The sequence below is a fragment of the Mus caroli genome, unplaced genomic scaffold (assembly GCF_978045245.1).
Source record: "Mus caroli unplaced genomic scaffold, Mus_caroli_1 scaffold_14, whole genome shotgun sequence".
Lineage (NCBI taxonomy): Eukaryota > Metazoa > Chordata > Mammalia > Rodentia > Muridae > Mus > Mus caroli.
The window spans coordinates 81,832,501-81,851,988 of NW_028227269.1; the positions used below are offsets into that span (position 1 = coordinate 81,832,501).

General features: G+C 47.5%; 1 protein-coding gene across 2 annotated transcripts in view; it reads right to left on the reverse strand.

The window, feature by feature from the left end:
* Dpf3 (double PHD fingers 3) overlaps positions 1-19,488 on the reverse strand; it is a 278,116-nt gene that overhangs the window by 108,792 nt on the left and 149,836 nt on the right. For both annotated transcript variants that reach the window (XR_015045240.1, XM_021178797.3), the window contains exon 4: positions 6,826-6,953. Coding sequence is in view for 1 of the 2 variants with exons in the window: in XM_021178797.3 (XP_021034456.1) it covers positions 6,826-6,953 (128 nt within the window). In the remaining variant the exon portion in view is untranslated. The remainder of the gene's footprint in view (positions 1-6,825; positions 6,954-19,488) is intronic.

A 19,488-nucleotide genomic window follows, 5' to 3' on the forward strand; every position in this document is an offset into this window, starting at 1 on the left:
CAAATTGTCCTAACAGGCTGACCTTTCTCAACTCTTTCACCACCCCCAACCCCAAAGCAGAGGCTTTTTGCAAGAGCAAAAGGATGCTTTCCTACACGGGGCCAGGTTACTTACTCAAAACTTACTGTCTTTAATACAATGTGTTCTTTTGTTTCTAAAGAGCTACCTCAGAACATAAAAAGCCATCTTTCCTTCTCTGCCACTGTGGAGCTCTGCCTTGCTTGATGAAAGCAAGGAACTCCTTGTTCAGCTGGCGGGAATACAGCCTTAATATGCTGCCCATAATAATCCACTGTGAGGTTATTTTTAAGAAAAATAAATGTCCAGCAAGGTGTTAGTGGCACACATAATCCCAGAATAGGAGGACCAGGAGTTCAAGGCCACTCTCAGTTACATTAGTAAATCTAAGGCCAGCCAGGGTTATGGGTGAGAAAAAGAGGCAGACAGACAGACAGATGCATGCACATACGCACACCAGCATACACACACACACAGATAGATGGACACACAGATAGATAAATAGACAGTAGAATAAAACTATTTCATCACAGCACATGACTTTAAGTTTCGGAACTAATCAAGCTTTAAGTTCATAAATTCAAATTAGGCCTCTCTAATATCCCTCAGAACATGGCAATACAAGAGTCTATTTCCATTTTAAAGGTGCATAAACTGAGGCCACAAACAGTTTTGACTGTTCACAATCACCCAGCAAAGCCATGGCCAGAGCAAGGACGGATTGGTGAGCTTATCAGCTTCACACTCATCTGTCCTCCCGTGCTGCCGAGACTCCCCGAGTGTACTGCAACAGATGCTTCAGATAGAGCTGAGCGGTTTGTTCCCTGTAAAGAAGGAAAGGACAGAGGCAGGGGATGAGCCCCCAGGTCTATGATAGAGTAAAAGGCCATAGAAGACCCAGTTGCTACCAGGGAGCACTACATGAAGAAATAAGACTTGGAGCCCAGGAGAGCCCAAGGACCAACATGGTAGAAGAAGCCTTTCCTGGGCTCACTGATGTAACTTTGAGTGATACAATGTTTTGTGCCTCTTCTTATCCATTAAAAACTAGCAATTCTTCGGCTCTCTAACTATTTGTCCAGTGCTGATTGCATGCAGGCACTAAGCCAAGCTACAAACAAATGGCTACAGTCCTTGCCTCAAGTAGACCTTAAAGTGTACTAAATGGTTGAAATAACACATATAACCGTTTAACAGGCATTGTTGTAATGATTGTGAGAGGTCAGTTCAAGGTTCTGTGAAAGGGTGCTCCAAGGGAACTTGGCCTGAACTGAAGGTCAAGGGAGGCTTTCCTGAGGCTGGGACAAAAGAACGAGGAGATGTGGGACGTGAGCAAAAAGGACGGATGAGAGCAACTTAGACGCTTCCAGCCTCCCAGGAAAAGGGTTATGTGTGTGAATGGATGGGCTTAGGCAGGTTCTAGGTCAGCAAGAGCTGGTGGAGCAGTTAGAGGACGGTGGCTTATTCAATGGGGAGAAAGACTGTGGTGTGACCAGCGCTCGGTGGCTTGGGGAAAGATGATGAAGGCAAGGCTAGAGAGGTGGCATTATCATGTGACACAGGGCTGCAGCTTGGGTTAGTGGTGAGGAAGTCACGCCAACTATGAAAAGGCTTAGAAGGTGGTATGCACTGCCCACGCAGTCTGACGTCACCATTACCGCTCAAATGCTCTCCAAGACAGCAATGCCTCTGTAATTTTATCTTCAAAGTGGGAAGCCCAAGAGGAAGTTACCAGAACATCCCACTCCAGGCACATCTTCTAGGTTGCTGCTGGTCACATGATCCTTCCAAAGGACACAAAACATTCCCCATGACTTCTCTATCTTCTCTGCTTGTCTTGAGGAAGCCACGAGAATTCCCCCCCATCGGCTCATATATTTGGTTCCCAATTCATTAGATTGTTTAGAAAGGGTTTAGGAGGTATAGCTTTGTTGGAGGAAGTGTGTTGTTGGGGTTGGGTCTTGAGGTTTCAAAAGTGCATGCCTCCAGTCCCTCCCTGCTTGTGATCAGGATGTAAGCTCTCACTATTCCTCTACCTGCCTGCCTGCCACCATGTTCCTCATCATTATAATCATAGACTCACCCTCTTAAACTGTAAGTATGTCCCCAGTTAAATGCTTGCTTCTATAAGTAGCCTTGGTCATGGTGTCTCATCACAGAATTAGTAGCCCTTACTAAGACACAGCACTTACAGACAGCTTAGCCAACCTTCGACATCAAAGAGAAATGTCCTTGTCTGCTGAACATGGCCTCTGGCCCATCAATAGATGTGGACTAGGGTCCAGAGCACACTCCTTGGCTTCCTGACCTTAAAACGGGGTTACTAGTCAAGCCAGGCAAGGCCAAATCAGACACTCTACCACCTTGGGTTAAAAAAAAAAAAATCATAGAATGAATATGAGGTAGCCCTGTGGCTACTGCTGTTGATCGTATCTTGCATACTTTCCAGGGCTTGAAGTCATTTAATCATGGCAAGTTCCAAGTGCTGGTATCTAAAGGTCATTGCCTCTGGCTTCTCAGTATAGTTCTGATGCCCCTGACATATTTCATGATGAGGAATTTGTTACACACAACATGAATTCTAAACTGGAAGGTTAATAAAAAAAAAAAAAAATAAAGTAAAAAGGTGACCACTGCTGGACTGGTCCCCTAAGTCTTATAGTCTCTTGGCAAGCTGATTTCTCCCTTGAGTTTCCATCCCGTTTGCCATCAGCGCGTAACTCTAGAAGCCTGAGTCTAAAACACTGGCCTCAGATACACAGCCCATTGTCTTCATTTCCTGCCATGCAGCCCTGACTCCAGAGCCTCTCTACCCAACTCACTCCATGAGAGCAGCCAGGAGCTCCTAACAAACAAAGCCTGAGCCAGGACTCGGGAGCCTGAGTGGGGAGAGTCAGGACAGGAGAGTGAAGGACAGGCGGCATCCAACATAACTGACAGCCTCGCTACCTACCACCCTGTTACACACAGGCAGCCCCTGTCCATAGGCATCTGAAGAATAAACACACTTGAAAATAGCATTCCCTACTGTTACTCTAAATAGCCTTTAGTGAGCTGGTAACAATGATTTGTGCTTGTTTTCAACAGTAAAGGATGGGGGGTTTGGGGGGGGGAGAAAGGAAGGAGAGACAGGAGAGGGAGGGAGGGAGGGAGGGAGGGAGGGAGGGAGGGAGGGAGGGAGGGATCTCTTATCCTCTCACTGCTGTCCTGCACTGTCTGCTCCACCACGCAGAGGAGGAAGGGGAGGAATCTTTATGAAATCTAAATTCACTGCCCTGATCAAAACCCTCTGACTGGCTTCTTTCCATCTCACACAAGGCCAAAAAGCCACAACAACTAGGTCTCCAGAGGCCTCAAGGGTCTGACTCCTGCCCACCTGTCCTACCTCCCCACCCCCACCCCCATCCCCAGTACTGTACTCAGACCACAGGGCCTTCTATCTGCTCACTGGACAAGATGGGCACTGACCTGTCTCAGAGCTGTCACTCTGGGGATCTCACATCGCTGGCTCCTGTCATCCCACAGGACTGTGGTTAAACCCACGTCCCTTAGGACATTCGTTTGCCTAAGCTCAGCCCCCTCCTTCAACACTGCTTCCTCCTGCTGGCTTTCATTAATCCAAAACTCCAACTCTCTTATGTGTTCGCTTGCTTTTCTAACTGGGCGTCACACTGGAATCAGAGCAGTCCTCAGCACCTACCATTCCATGTTCAAAACAGGATGCCTATCAGTCGAGAGCACACACCAATTAATGCGTTAAAAGTTAAGGGAAAGGCACACAGCCAACTTCTTATATATGTAGTCCTGCAATGGAAAGTCAGTAAGAACTTAAACTCAAGGGGCTTGCGGTCTTGTTTCAGCATCCTACAGCACGGACAGCGCAGTCGCATGCTGTGCACGGGCAGCCACACTGCCAACACCAGGGCTGATGCAATAATGGCGATACAATGACAGCATGGATCCTGGCCCTGGGCCATGTGAAGGTGACTCAGACTCGCTCCCAGCATTACAGAAGAGCAGCTGTGTCCACGTGTATCCAGGCTTCTGAGCACTGACTCTGTATCGACCACGGATCCTGTCGAAGTACACCAATGAGGTAAAAACACTAACAGGGCCGTGGGTAATACAGAGACAACGCACCTTGCTCCCAAGGCTACAGGTCCACCCACAGAGGCTAATGCATGCCTAGCTAAACACACAATGCAAAAAAGAAAGCGAGAAGGGGCTCAAACACCTGAGCTAAACAAGAGGCCACTCCAGCTGTCGGGGACCAAGAAAGGTTTAATGGAGAAGATGGTGCTAGGGCCGGGCCTAACCTCTAAATGCATTCAGTGTACGTGGAAGAACACACACTCCAGCAGACCAGAGGCACAGAGGAAGAAAGCTGAGGAAGAGAAAGAGACTGCAGATGAACACTAGCCTAAAGCAGAGAAGAGAGGCCGAAGGAGGCCATGTCTACCAGGCTGGATCTATTTAGTGGAAACACACAATATATTAGGAAGGAGTTGGCACAAATAGATCTGTGCTTAGGACTAAAGTAACAAGGCCGTGCATGGGAGATGGGGAGAGGGTAGTCAGAAACAAGGCCCCCAGTCTCCTCAAGCAGGCATTTATTGTGTACCTACTATGTGTCCAGCTGGGTGTGTGTGCTTAAGCTGTACTAGTGAGCAAGGGAGTCAAGGGGCCCAGGGATTGGTTACATTTACACCAAGGGAATAAACAATCACAAAAACTAAAATTCAAAGAATACTAGATGGTGCTAAGTGCAATATGAAGAAAAAAAAAAACGAAAAAGAAAGAAAGGAAAGGAAGAAAAGCTGAATACAGGGGCAAGATGGGTGTAGGGAATGGTATTAATCACAGTGGTCAGGGCACCCAAAGGTGAGCTGAGAGCCCCATATGTCTGGGGAAGGACTTCCCAAGTAGGATAAAACAACCAAAGCCCATCCCATCTGAGAGAGGCAAGAGCTTTCACTCAGGCGTGGGCCGCCATAGAAAGAGTTCCTTTCCCTCCGGCAAGCTCTCCTCTCAAAGGAACAGAGCTCAGCACTGGAAGAAAATGAGCTATGCCACCACGAAAAGTCATGGAGGAAGCGTCTGTGTATGTCCTGTGGCAGAAGCCAATCGGAAAAGGCTACAGTGTAGCCGAGACTAGGGGGGTGGGTGGGAGGAGAGACAGAAGGCTGTAGCCCAGGATAGGAACAGAAGGGATGAATATCAAGCCATAGCCGGTGTAGGGCAGTGAAATTGTCTTGTCTTAATACTATGCAGGGTGGACCCGGATCATTATACATTTGTCCAAGCACACAGCATAGAGCACGCCAACAGTGAACAGTAACATAAACTGTGGATTCTGGGGAAGGAAAGGCCTGTCAAGGGCACTCACTGACAGATACACGTGTGGGGTGTTGCTAATGGGCGAGGCTAAACTGGAGGGCTAAGGGAGGTGAGAAATCTCTCTTCGTTCCTCTCCATTTTGCTATGAACCTAAAAATCACAGGTTTTTAAGAGTGATCTTTGTCTTTCTGGGCATGAGTGAAGAAACTATTGAGATGGCAACTAAGTAACTCAAGCCAGGGGAAAGGGCAGGTGATCAGGGCAGCAGGAGAGGTCCAGGGGAGGTATCAGACCAGGGGCTACTCTGATTCCTGCTGAAGACACTGCAGACAGGATCCATGGCACAGGGGATGCTGGTGGGAGACAGACAAGTGTGCCTAAGAAGACCTGGCGATGGCTATGTTCAAAGCAGCAGCAATCTCCGTGAGGGCTTATATAGCTTGTGGACAGAGAGGAGAGACAACTACATCGGGTGGCGGCAACGAAGTGAAAAGGATTTGACTTTTCATCTTAACCCTGGAAGGGCAGAGGCAGCCAGCCTCAGATTCACCCAGCATCTCTAAGAAAACCCAGCTCCATCCATGTTGGCATGAGCAAGACAGACAATGAACCACAGTCCCTGACACACAGACAATGAACCACAGTCCCTGACACACAGATCTTTACAAAGCACCACAACAGAATTTGGTGGTGGTGGTGGTGGTGGTGGTGGTGTTAATGAAAATTTTAATAAATTAGTGAACCAATTAAATCAAATGTTAAATTGGATATAAAAATATCATGAGATGTATGACAAAATATAAGATTTAATATACAAATGTAATCAAAATATAATTTAATTATGCTTAATTATTAATATTATATCAGAATTAACTGGTATTATCGTAACACGCTGCGCCCCACACCCCCACACCCACCCCCTAGTTTTAGACAGGAGGGGCCTGAGACACACTGAGGGTGATAAATGATAGGTGTGCATCCTCACAGTGATGTCTGAGAGCTTTACAGGTGGGTAGTGGACACATGAGGATCAAAGCAACTGTCCCTGCCTGGGGGAGGGTGTCCTGGGGGAGGAGTGACCAGGCTGGCTTTGAAGGATGGGTAGGGAGTGCTGCAAAAGGATGCAAGATAATATGGTGAGGTAGAGCTCAGACTGGGGTGTGAGGAAAGGGGCAGAGGTGAGGCAGAGGCCCCAATGGCCACAAAGGCAAGGACTCAAGTCAGTCTACCCTGTTCTCATTATATCTTTAGGATTCAGCACAACCTGGTACTTAGCAGATGTGTTCTGAGTACAGATACCAGGAAACCAGGGAGAGGAACAGATGTGAGGAGACAATGATTGCTCCTGAGGTAGAGGGATGCTTTTAATTCAGAAGCTCTAAGCTTCCTGGCAACAGTGTCACTAAGGACCCCATGGCACAGAGGCAGCAGGTGGCAGTACCCAGGAGCTCCCTCGGCAGATGAGAGTACCTGTATCTCCTGGATGCTTTCCTCTTCTCTGGCATCCACCTTCTTCTCTACTCCCTCACCACGAAGCAAGGCTTCCAGTGTGGTACTCTCAGAGGTAAATCCATCTTTCTTCAGGGGCAGTTCTACTTCTGGAAAACAAACACAGACAGGTCAGGTACCCAGAAGCAGGTAAGGAAGGGTAATCCTTGGGAATCAGGATGAAGAGTCCAGAGTTCTTAGCAGCCTATGCTATTACCTCCTGACAAGCAGGGTCGTGGAACACAAGAGTTGGGTTTAGCTTCTCCACCAGTACACAGTCCCAGGGATGGATGTCACTCCTGCTCACTCCCTGGAGCAAGCTGAGGCAGAACAGAGAGGGTGCCCTCTAGATGTAGGAGCAGACTGCCTGAGACTCAGAGTTGTTTCTGCCAGTCTTGGGGTTTGACTTTGAGCATGATTCTCAAGGAGCCTGGAGCCCATTTCCCTATCTCTAAAGAGGAGCAACTGTGCCCATGACCACAGTTCCTGAAAACAGTCGAGCACACCAAATGACTGGTTACTATTGTCTTCAAAATCTCCCCTTGCATATGCTGGCTGTCTCCTCTGCTTTGTTCCATAAAAAGCTATCGGCCTCAGAGAAGTGGCTCTCACAGGAAAGCAGGGGCCCCAGACCAATGCAGAAAGAGTACTAGTAACGCCCAACGGGCTCCAGAGCAGCAGAGTAGGAGGTCATTGTCATGCTCAGAGAAAAGTGTGGCAAGAGTTTCAGTGTTCCCAAACCTAGAGAAATCAGTAAAGTAGGGAATTTTTCTACAGACATCAGGAGTCATTTTGCTGGGCCTGTGAGTCATTCAAAGCTCCTGTTCTCCTCAAAGCGTTTGTGTTCAAAGCTTGGTTCCTGAAGTGGCACCACTGAGAGATGGGGGGGACCTTTTAGGAAATAGGTACTACTGGGAAATGTCCTTAGATTATTAGGGTATATCCACGAGAGAGATTTACAACCCCGGTCTCTTCCTCCCCTCTCTCTTTCCGGTCATGAGGCAAGCAGCTTTCTCCAGACACGCCTTCTCCACCACTGGCATCAAGAGAAGCCCCTAAAATGGGTCTGCCTACCCATGGACTAGAATCAACAATAAGCCAAAATAAACAGTTCTCTTCAAAGTCGCACAAGGTGACTATAGTCTACTATAGTCACAGAAGGCTTTTATAGTCAGAGAGGTGGAGGAACCCTGCCCCTGAGAGAGACCAAAGAGAGTTTCTGACTCTTCGCCAAGGTATCCACAATTGGCAAGGGATTTTAATTTAAGGAAAGAAAACAAGGGGGCTGGCAAGATATCTCAGCGGTTAAGAGTACTGACTGCTCTTCCAAAGGTCCTGAGTTTGGTTTTCTATATAATTTTTCTCCAACCTCTCCTTGATCCTGTCCCTCTATTCATACACACACACACACACACACACAGATGTGTGGTCCATGCCAGCCAAATGGCCCTAAGAACAATCAAATGAAACCAATCTCTCATTTAAAGCAGGGATCATTGACAGAAGTGTGGATAGGCCAAAGGGAGTAAGTGAAGACTGGTGACAGAGCCAGGGGAGCCATCCCCCTGCCGCTCCTAGAGACACAGAAGGAGAGTCCTTGCTGAAATCCCACACAGGACTGGGGCTAGATGCATAGGAGATCAGAGCCTGGGAAACCAAGACCCAACCATGCAAGGGCTGCCTCCTCTTGTCTTCTATCTCCACTCTCATTGACCAGTTCCAAGCCAGAGCCTGTAGGGAAGGGGCTGGGCTGCTGTAGCTCACCAAGGTCAGCTTTTCCAGGACACAGATCTCAGCAAAGGCGAATGGAAACAGGTGGCACCAATCACAGTCTACTCGCCAGGCTCTAACAGGCTCACCAGACTCCACTGGAGTCCACCTGCCATCTCCTCCACCAAAACACACATGAGACAGGAAGCTATTCCAGCATCCTTAAAACTGAAGAGAGAGGTCTGAGAGTGGATAGCCCCCAGAAAAGTTGGAGGAAGACGTATCTGGAGTCTCTTTTGAGAACTTTCAGACAGAACGAGAGGGAGAGAGGGAGGGAGGGAGGGAGGGAGGGAGAGAGAGAGAAGAGAAGAGAAGAGAAGAGAAGAGAAGAGAAGAGAAGAGAAGAGAAGAGAAGAGAAGAGAAGAGAAGAGAAGAGAAGAGAAGAGAAGAGAAGAGAAGAGAAGAGAAGAGAAGAGAAGAGAAGAGAAGAGAAGAGAAGAGAAGAGAAGAGAAGAGAAGAGAAGAGAGATCTATACCCAATATGAACTACAACCAGGGCCAGCAAGATAGCTCTGTGAATAAAAGTCCTCGCTACCAAACATGATGACTTGAGTCCAATCCCCAGAGCCCACGTGGTGGGAGAAAAAAGCTGACTCTCCTAGGTTATCTTCTGACATCCACATGTATGTCACATCTCACATATACTCACACGCGAGTGCATACACACACACACACAAAAACACACACTTAAAAAAAAAACATAACCAGTGGATCAATCACCAATGAAAGTTTACCTATCATCTATTTGACTAATAAATATCTATTGGGCACCTGTCATGTGGCAACCATTGTGCCGAAACCAGACACACAGGAGGTGGCCAAATAATGAGAGAACTCCATTTAGGGATGATTTAAAAATACAGATATAAATGTTAACTGTAAGGCATGTGTGATGAAGTTACAGTTAAGTTGAGTGTCAGTTAGAATCAACTGTGTGCTCTAATGAGCCCTCTCTGATGATATATATTCATTCATTCTCATTCTCTCTCTCTCTCTCTCTCTCTCTCTCTCTCGCTCTCTCTCTCGCTCTCTCTCCAGAAAAGTCTTCCAAATGTCTAATCTCAAATAATTAAAGTGTATCGCCTCATGCCCTGTCCTCAAACAGCTGGTCGCCATCCTTCAAACTTCTAATAATCTTATGTGTATATTTGACGTGTATTCTTTAGCCTTAGTGTGTCCAATTTCCAGAATGCCAGTGTTTTATGGCAGGGAAGTTTCGGTCATTGAATCCAATTATAAGGGAGCCACTCTAGCTCAGAAAAGTTAAGCAACTTCAGCAAGAGCTACCCAGCAGGCAAGAAAGCAATCATGACCTTTCAAGACACTGTAAAGATCAGGACTCCTTATAATCTTATCAGTGAATAGCAAGCCCAGATGAAGCCTGGGCGCTTCTTTGGTGGCACCGTCGTGCACACGCAGAGGACCGTGGTATGGTAAAGCAAGAACGCCGAACATGCAGAAGCTATTACCACCAGATACCCACTAAGCCCCATCACACCACAGAGTGGAGATTTATCCCATTTTACAGATGAAGCAGCTCAGTTTAGGGAGGTTTAGAGCCTGCTTAATACTACAGGACTGGAAAGGAGCAAAGTCCAGTCTTGACTTCTGGGCCCTTCCTCCTAATCACTCTAACAGGACGGCTCTTCCGCCAGCCCCTCTCTCTTCCTAGAAAGAGGAAAGCTCTCCTTCCAGAGCTTTGTGCATCCACTGCATTCTTAGATTCTCCCAGTGGTCCTCAAAAGATTTCAGGATTAAAGGCTCAACTATGCTAAGGCTGTGGGCAGTTCACCACGACGCTGAGCTTTGCTCGGAGAGAGCATCTCTGGAGCTCTCTGCCCTCAGAAAAACCAAATCCCACAACCTATAAGGGATTTCCGGTAGACTATGAACTGAACTTCCTCCTCCTGCTGGCCGCTCATTTTTGTCCCCCTGCTAAATATGCCTCGATCTTGTCTTCTATCACTCAGTCTATATTTGATCCTCTTTAACTGGACTGGCTGGCATGCACGACGAGGTAAGACTCGAGCGAAAATGGAACCATAGTGGTGGAGATGCAGTGGGCTCCCTGGCATGCGAAGGGCTCCAAGGGATAGCCAGTGACATCAAGAGGTCCAGTTCCTTCAGGATAAAAGCAAAGGGGAAGGGTGGGTTGGCAAGAGTAGGGAGGGAGAGGGTTGGTGGGGGGGGTGCACATTATATCACAGAGACAGAGTGGAATCATTTTCCCCTAAATTGCTGAAATATTTTATTGGCTCATATAGTTTCATTTTCAAACTGGCCTAGTCAGGCTTGCCTTGGGGCAGATTCTTAATATAAGTCCCTGTTGATAAGTTACAAGGGATGATGATACAGGCCTGTATCTCATAGCATTCGTGTAAGGCTCAAACAAGATAGGATGTCGTATAAAGAAACTTCAAAAAGGACCCACCCCAAAACTTAGTGTGTGAAACATCACCGGCAATGAAGCAGGGTGATTTTTATGTTTCAGTCTCTTTAAAACTTGGGTGATACACGCAGAGAACCTAAGACAGCTTGAGTGTCTCACAAATGCTGCTAAGTTATTATTACCACGATGTTAATCGCTCATGGTAATGTTCCAATAGAAATCCAATAAAAGCTGCTCATGTCGTCCTAAATTTTCTAGTTACTGTTTGAAAAAGCAAAAAAGAGGTGCAATTAAGTTTTATATTTTCTCTATCCTAAATGCTACCATTTTAATATGAAATTAATATCTAAAAACTGGTGTGATATTTTACATTCTTTTAGACCTCACTGGTACATGTGTCTCCCCCTATAACACATCTAAATTCAGAGGAGGGTTCCAAAGCCACAAGGGGCCAGTGGCTACCCCACTGGACAGAGCAGCTTTACAGCATTAAAAGAAATGCTTAGAAAGATTTTGCTTTCAGTAAGTGGATGGAATTCAAACATGGTTCTTAATGTTGCCTGCTTAATGCCCAATGGAGTACCATTCCGGGAGCGGCATTCAGGCTGACCTCTGGCAAACCCTGTCTGCAAAGCATTCTGGGTAAAGCTTTGACTAGTCAGAATGAAAGGCTAACCCCACCCCCAAGACAACCCAGCAGAGGGTACAATCTCTCTGCGTCTTAACCCCAGGGGGTCCCAGTGCACATCAAGGGGAAAGGTGACAGGTCCAAGCTCCCCCCCCCCATGTACATATGACAAGCACTCCTTGGAACCCCTGGGGATGTCACTGATTTAATTTTATTTTAATATGGCTCATCCAGATATAGGATCCAGTGACTCTTTAAAAGGCTTCTCTTGTTTAACCTCACACAAAGTTGGAGACCACATAACCCAACAGGAGCCATCAAACATTTAACATCAAAGGAAAATGGACCAAAACGCACACCCATAATTCATCTTTAAATTAGTCTGATTTTATACACATGGATATGAACCTATGGATCGTTACTCTTTCCGGAGTGGCAGCAGCTGTCACCCAAAGCCAGCCACCTCCTTGGGACCCGGAGGCAGCTCTGCCTCCACTTCTAATTGGGAACAGAGATACTCCTTGGGTGACTTCCAGCACGATCCATCACACCAGAGACAGCTTCTGTGCAAACCGAAGCAAATCGGTTTCCAAATAAGAGAGAGGGAGGAAAAAAAAAAAAAAAACAACTCTAAGACAAATAAGGATTGAAGCATAGAGAGAGGAAAAAAACGCCATAAATAAAAGCAAAGGAAGAGAAAAAATTGCCAGTGAAGCACCATGGATTCTCCCCAGGCTCTGGACAGGGCAGCCATCCTCTTGGGTACAGATCAAAGCCATAAGCTTTTGACACAGGTGCCCTAAGCCTGCCACCCAATGCACCGAAAGAAAAGCTTCCACTGGGTTGTTGGAGCCACTGAGCTCATTAACAGGATGCAGGCACGATGAGTCTGAGAATACGACGTGGGAGCAGAGTGAGTAATTAAATCCCAGGTCATTTAAAAATGCAAACGCCTTGGATGTCACAGGCTCCGGGAGCCTCTGACTCCTTCTCCTTCATTATTAGGCTAAGGATAGAGGGCTGGGAACCTGCAAGTCATATATGGATTATAATAAAATATGCTGTATAAAAAAAACAGATTAAGACAGGTCTTCTTTGGGGAAATATACAAAGAGAGAAGCTGTCTGTTAGCTGTCGAGTTTGCGAGAGATACCATCTTTCGGGAGGATGGGCTCTGCCAACAGACAGGCTGCCCCAAGGGAAATTGTGGTGAAACACCCCGACAAGGCGCATCCATCCGTCCATCCATCATGGGCTCCCTCTGACGCAGGGGCCTAGAGATAGAGTCATAGTACAGAGGGAGGGGGGAAGCCCACAGACAATAGCAAAAAAAAAAATCTCCTGCTAGCCTGTGAGTGCACAGGGGTTCTGTTGTTGTCGTGGTTGTTTTTTAAATAACTGTCTCTAGGTTTTCTTTTAAAATACAAATGTGCCGTTTTCTCTTCTGTGTGCTTATTATTTTGAGGAGTTAAGCTCGTCATATATCCTTGGATTTGTACATCAACTTACACCAAGGAACAAGAAGCTTAAGGATCAGGCTGTCATTTATCCCGGTAGACGCTCGGGCTCGAGGAGAGAAAGGAAAAAGATAGCACAGACCTGGTTTCCTACAATGGTGGCAGGAGCAGGGCTACATCTCCTTGTTCCCTAGGAAGGCCTTTTCTTGGCTGCATTTGACTCAATAAGCTCACAATAAATGAAGTTGATGTTAAGGACCTGTCACCCAGCTCTCGGTCCCTTGACAGCTTGTGTTAGAATCCCAGGCTAGCCACACCACAGGAGAGCCATCATTCCCCCTGGTGGCCCCTGCTGAACCTGCCCACATTCCTCTGAATAGACACAGTAAGGTAAGTTCTAGAATCTAAGGTTTGTGCTACAAAGGAGCATTTCTACCAACTTTCGGCCCAAAGAAACATCTATGATATCAAAGTTAAGATACCACTAGGCCAGCCTGCAGGACAAGTAGAGTTTCCCAAGAAGGACAGAGAGAAGTGTTATGGTAGAAATGGGCTGAGTGGAGGAGACACTTCCAAGGCGTGAGAGACTCACTGGAGGAGGTTATAAGGCTTCAGGTAGGGAGGATGACTGCATCCAGGAGATCCATGGCACAGAATGGTGACTGGTTATTAATAATATGTTGTTGTACTTAAAATTGCTGAAGGAGTTCATCTGAGTGTTCTCAACACACACACATACATACAGAAATGACCAACTATGTGAGGTGTTAGACACATTCATTAGTTTTAACTAATCATTTTACAGTGTCCACGTGTATCAAACATCAGGGTGGGTGGAAATGTGGCTCACTGCTAGAGCACTTGCCTACCATGCCCAAAATCCTACGTTCAACCTCCATGGTCATACACACACTTCCATGAATATGTATGAATATGTATATATGTATATATATATGTATGTATGTATATATGAAACATTCATACAAATTCACAGATCTATATGTATTTGTGAGTACACACATAAAAACAATCCTATAGTGTCACATATGTATGATACATATGCATAGATACATCTATATGTATCTTACTGAGTACACACACACACACACTCCAATATACCTTTATAAAGCTTGAAAACATTAGAATAGCTAAAGACTGGAGTTATAGCTCAGTTGGCAGAGCACTTGCCTAGCATGCATGCAGCCCTGAGTTCTACACCCAGCCCTGTATAAAATGGAATGTGGTGGCACACCCTAATAAAGATCAGGATACCAAGACCATTCTTGGCTACACAGCAAGTTCGAGACCAGCTTGCACTACAGGATCTCCTGTCTATAAGTAATTAAGTAAAAAGTAGTTCAAGGGGGCTGAAGCACCTGGGTGTCTAGGGATAAAACCTCAGTTCCACCCCCCTAAATCTCACAGTTGGCTTTGACTACCTCAGCTGTAAAACAGAGAGCAAAGCCCACCTCCCACTGTTGCTAAAGAGCAAAGGAGAGATCAACTATAAAGGGTCTGAGCCCAGTAGATGGTCCAGAGCCAGGCTCCCTTCCTTCCTCCTCCTCTGTTCTCCCTGTTCTTGTGCATCTCAACCCAAACCCCTTGCCTCCCAACACTCTCAGGCTACTGGACATGATGAGACCCAACTTTCCCAAGAATGGGTATGGCCCAGGGAGAAAAGAAGCAACCAGGCAGAATCTGGAGCAGTTAAAGGACAGAAGAGTCGGAGCATGAACACAGCTCCAAGCAGAGAGATGGGCCCTGCCCCACTCCCAAGGGTGGGTAGAGCCCCCTGCAGCTTTGGAGGAGAAACAGCAGCCACACAATGGAAAGCGCCCAGCTTTGTTCATTTATTCAACAGCTAGTAGCCAAGTATGGAGTAGGCTGTTCCAGGTGCTGGGGACACAGCTGTGGATGACAAAAATCCCTGCCTTCATAGAACTTACATTCAAGTTCATAAGAAATGACACAGTTGGGGAGGGATATAAGAAATGACTGTACTGAGGTCTATGATCTGGCATCTTGTAATTGATGCTTTGGAGAAAGAACAGAACATGGCAGGGAAGCTGCCATATGGGGGCATTAGGAAGGTGCTAGGTACTTTTAAATATGGCCAGGAAAGCAAGAGCCTGGAAGAGGAGTGAGAAGAGGCCTGTTTGGGTAGCCATGCAAAAATGTCACAGGCACCAGGGAGCTATTAGTACATCTGCCCTGAAGCTGCCATTTGCCTGGAACACACACAGTGAGTTGGGGGCTTGCAGGAGGTCAGCTCACAGAGTTGCAGGAATATTGAAGTGCTGTGTAGGTGGCAGCAAGAATACCAGCTTCCAACCTGGGTGTGATGACAAGCCACAGGAGGCTTTGAGCAGAGAGAGGCAGGGCAGTGCCTATAGAGTAACAGGGTCACTCTGAAGGACAGTAAACACAGAAATGGGGAGACCACAGAGGAGGTTTTGCACTACTTACAGAACCCCAGGATAAGCCTGTGCTGGGAGGAAGCTGGCAGAATAGGGGCAAAGCTCTTTCCTCAGAGAGCTTAGCCTCTCCTTGTCAGACCCCAGAGTACACTGGGCAGGAATGAGTGCCCCGGTCCCCAAGCAAGGGGGCTTCTTTCTATATGTGACAAATCTATGCCAAGGACAGATGCCCGATGCTAGGAGCACCAAGGTGTGAATTCTTATCTGGGCAAGTCCACAGAGGCATGGTTCTCCAAAAGAAAGAAGAGCAGCTTCCACCAAGGGCAGAAGATGAGCTTCAGGCATATGGGCCTGCCTAGCACAGCACATTGCAGCTCTACGCCCCTGTGTATCACAGGACAACAGCTATAGTAAAAGCAGACAGTGGGTCCCACAACCAGGTTCCAAGAACTCTCCTCAACATAGAAGATGCTAGAATGAGGCTTTGGGGGGGGGGGGGGGGGACTCAGAGATATAATGTGTTCCTGGCTCCAGACCAGACAGCACACAATTTCCCTGCAGTGCAGCAAGCTGTCTGTAATAATCTCCTCGCTGATACTGAGGAGTGTCGCACGCAGCCTTTGTGGAGGTCCCCTGAGCCCATTCCACAGCGTCTGGGGAGGCAACATTTCTGTGCCTCCTCACCCTGCCTCCACACCGCATGGCCTTTAGAACAGCCCCAAAAAAGAAAAAAAAAAAAAAATCTACCATTACCCACATTTTGTATGTGAAGAATCAGGGTCTGGTCTCCCAGGTAACCACCCAAGCTTCCAAAGCTAGTGATTGAGGGATCTGAACTTGGATCCAGGCCTTGTGGTATCTATCTATTCAGTGTTTTCTTTTCTCCAGTAGATTATGAGGCTAGGAAAGGGGTCTATAACCTATGACTACATATAGGCCCAGGACAATGACAGAGCTGGACAGGAAGCACAGCTCTGGGCCAAGGCATCTCCATCTCTCAACTTCCCTCATCCGTGAAAGTACATAGGAGAACTCAGTGTGTTCTCCCAGCTTCATTTAACAAATCGTTATCATTCATGTACCATGTCCCAGGCCTTGTGCCGGCTTCTAGGGATGCAGATGAAGAAGATGGGTCCCTGCGCTGTGCCTGTCCGTGAGAAGACCGAGGTGGGAGGAAAGTATGCAAGAGCAGACTTAAGTGATTCTCAGGCTTCGCGCCCCTGCTCTAAACATGGGACCCTCTGGCCCATCTACAAAATGAAGCCTTGGAAGCTGCGGCAGCCATGCGGCTACTCTGCCCTCTTCTAGCTCCAGGCCTTGGTCCTTTGTCAGGAACACAAGCAGTGCCAAAACAGCCCCTAAGTTCTATTGACTCCAGTTCTGCCACCCGAGACTTCAGGAAGCCAGGGAGCAGGTGCCAGGGCACCGGCAGTTGCAGCATGAAGAAGGCTGAAGGCCTGCCCAGCTAGCTACCTTCCTCCCAGGAGCCACCAGGAGCAGAAGAGGCGGCCAATGCGGGCATCTAGGATAGATGGCTGCAGGCTCTGACATTGCAGGAAAGAGATAAATGACAGGTCATTTCCCCGGATGCACTTGAAGGCATCCATTCTCCTGGCCATATCAAGCCCAGAAACACCCCCCCCCCCCACACACACACACACACACACAGAGGCAGATAAACACTGACAGATGGGGGGTGGGAGCCAGCATCCTTCTCCCTCGGAAGGACACAGCGGCATCCATAGCAGGCCCAGCAGAAGGTCATGCTGGCTCACACCTAGCTCAAGGCTTTACTTGTCTCTTCTCCACTGCCCTCCCTTGTGCCCACCCCCACCCGACTCATCCATCTAAGGAGTGCGCCTGGCACAGGGGGATGGCTGGGGGGCACAGGAGCCCGCCGCAGACAGCCCCATCAATCTCAACCTACATGCCTGGCACATCAGCGTTCCTTAAGCTGTTCCTGGACGGGAGGGTGTTGGTGGGGGCGGGAGGACTGTCTTGGAGAGAAGAGAAATCACATCAAGCATCAGAGGGCAAATGGTGGAAGAAGCCTAGAGACTATTAAAATGTGGGCCATGGACAAAAACAGTAGGGAACTAATTAAGATGCAGGATTTGCAGGAGCTGAGGAAGTTGGCCACTGCCTGCTCCCATCTGTAGAGTTCTGGCAGTTCCGCGCAGCAGGCACCCTGGGTAGGCTCAGACCTCCTCCTGAACCTTTCCCTTGGGGGCGCCCCTCTGAGGGTCTTTGTCCCTGGTTTGTTGGCTAGCTTATGACTTTCTCTGCTTTGGGGCATCCTGAGCTACAGTCTCCCACCCTCCTGTCAGTCCCCCCAGCAGCCAGAGGAAGGAAGGAAGTATACCCTGCCTGGTCATTCATCCCTAGTCATTGAAAGGCTGCCCAGAACAAGAAACCGAGGAGAAGGAACCAGAAGCCATTTCTGGCAGCCTTCCCTCCTGCTACCCTTGGGATTCTGCAGGAAGGGCAAAGAGCCTGATGCTGCCTGAGTGATTCAGGCCAGGGGTGCTGGCAAGGCCTCAGGTTCCAGGGGAGCAGAAAAGATTCCGATGTCTAAAGCTCTCCATTTTCAAGCACCTGGATAAGTGTGTGCATCAGGTCCTACAGAGAACAGTGCCAGTCCTGACCTGCTCCCTATAGTAGCCCTTGGCTTCACCACCGACACTCTTGAGAAATTAACTTCCTAATCCACACCACAGTTTCCCATTCTCTAATATGAAGATATAGCTCTATATCTTCCCAGGGCCACAGGGACCAAAGGTCTGGAGTTGAAAGATGCTCAATTAATCAAGCATTTAATCCAGAGAGATATTAAGGAATAATTCCCACACACACACATCCAAATAAAAAGAAGTTTAGTGTTGTGCACCGTAAGTCCCAGCACTCTGGAGGCAGAGGCAGGTGGATCTGTATAAGTTTGAGTCCAGCCTGGTCTACATAGTGAGTTCCAAGACAGCCAGAGCTTCATAGTGAGACCTTGTGTGCTGGCTGGTTTTGTGTGTCAACTTGACACAGGCTGGAGTTATCACAGAGAAAGGAGTTTCAGTTGGGGAAATGCCTCCAGGAGATCCAGCTGTAAGGCATTTTCTCAATTAGTGATCAAGGAGGGAGGGCCCCTTGTGAGTGGTGCCATACCTGGCCTGATAGTCTTGGGTTCTATAAGAAAGCAAGCTGAGCAAGCCAGGGGAAGCAAGCCAGTAAGTGACATCCCTCCATGGCCTCTGCATCAGCTCCTACTTCCTGCCCCGCTTGAGTTCCAGTCCTGACTTCCTTTGGTGATGAACAGCAGTATGGAAGTGTAAGCTGAATAAACCCTTTCCTCCCCAACTTGCTTCTTGGTCATGATGTTTGTGCAGGAATAGAAACCCTGACTAAGACACCTTGTCAAGAAAGAAAGAAAGAAAGAAAGAAAGAAAGAAAGAAAGAAAGAAAGAAAGAAAGAAAGAAAGAAAGAAAGAAAGAAAGAAAGAAAGAAAGAAAGAAGGAAAAAAAGAAAGAAAGAAAGAAAGAAAGAAAGAAAGAAAGAAAGAAAGAAAGAAAGAAAGAAAGAAGGAAGGAAGGAAGGAAGGAAAAAAGAAAGAAAGAAAGAAAGAAAGAAAGAAAGAAAGAAAGAAAGAAAGAAAGAAAGAAAGAAAGAGGAAGAGGTAGAGGAGGAAGAGAGGGAAGGAAGGGAGGGAGGAAGGAAGGGAGGGAGGGAAGGCTAGAGGTTCCTTCTTGAATGAAATAGCTTTTGCCTACTACCTGCCCCTGCGTCACAGCTTTCTCATCTGCGGACACCCTCCCTCTCAAGCATAGAGCTCTGTTCTTGGAGGAGTGACCAGGAGAAGGCTCCTCACTAGCCCCAGATTTCCTGCTGTAGGAAGTGCAAGCTACAGAGACTACTGTCCTCAACTGTAACTCAGCTGAGAGAAACAGTGTGGGTTGTCCTTCAGACACCAGGCAGGTGGGAGACTGTGAGACCTTTA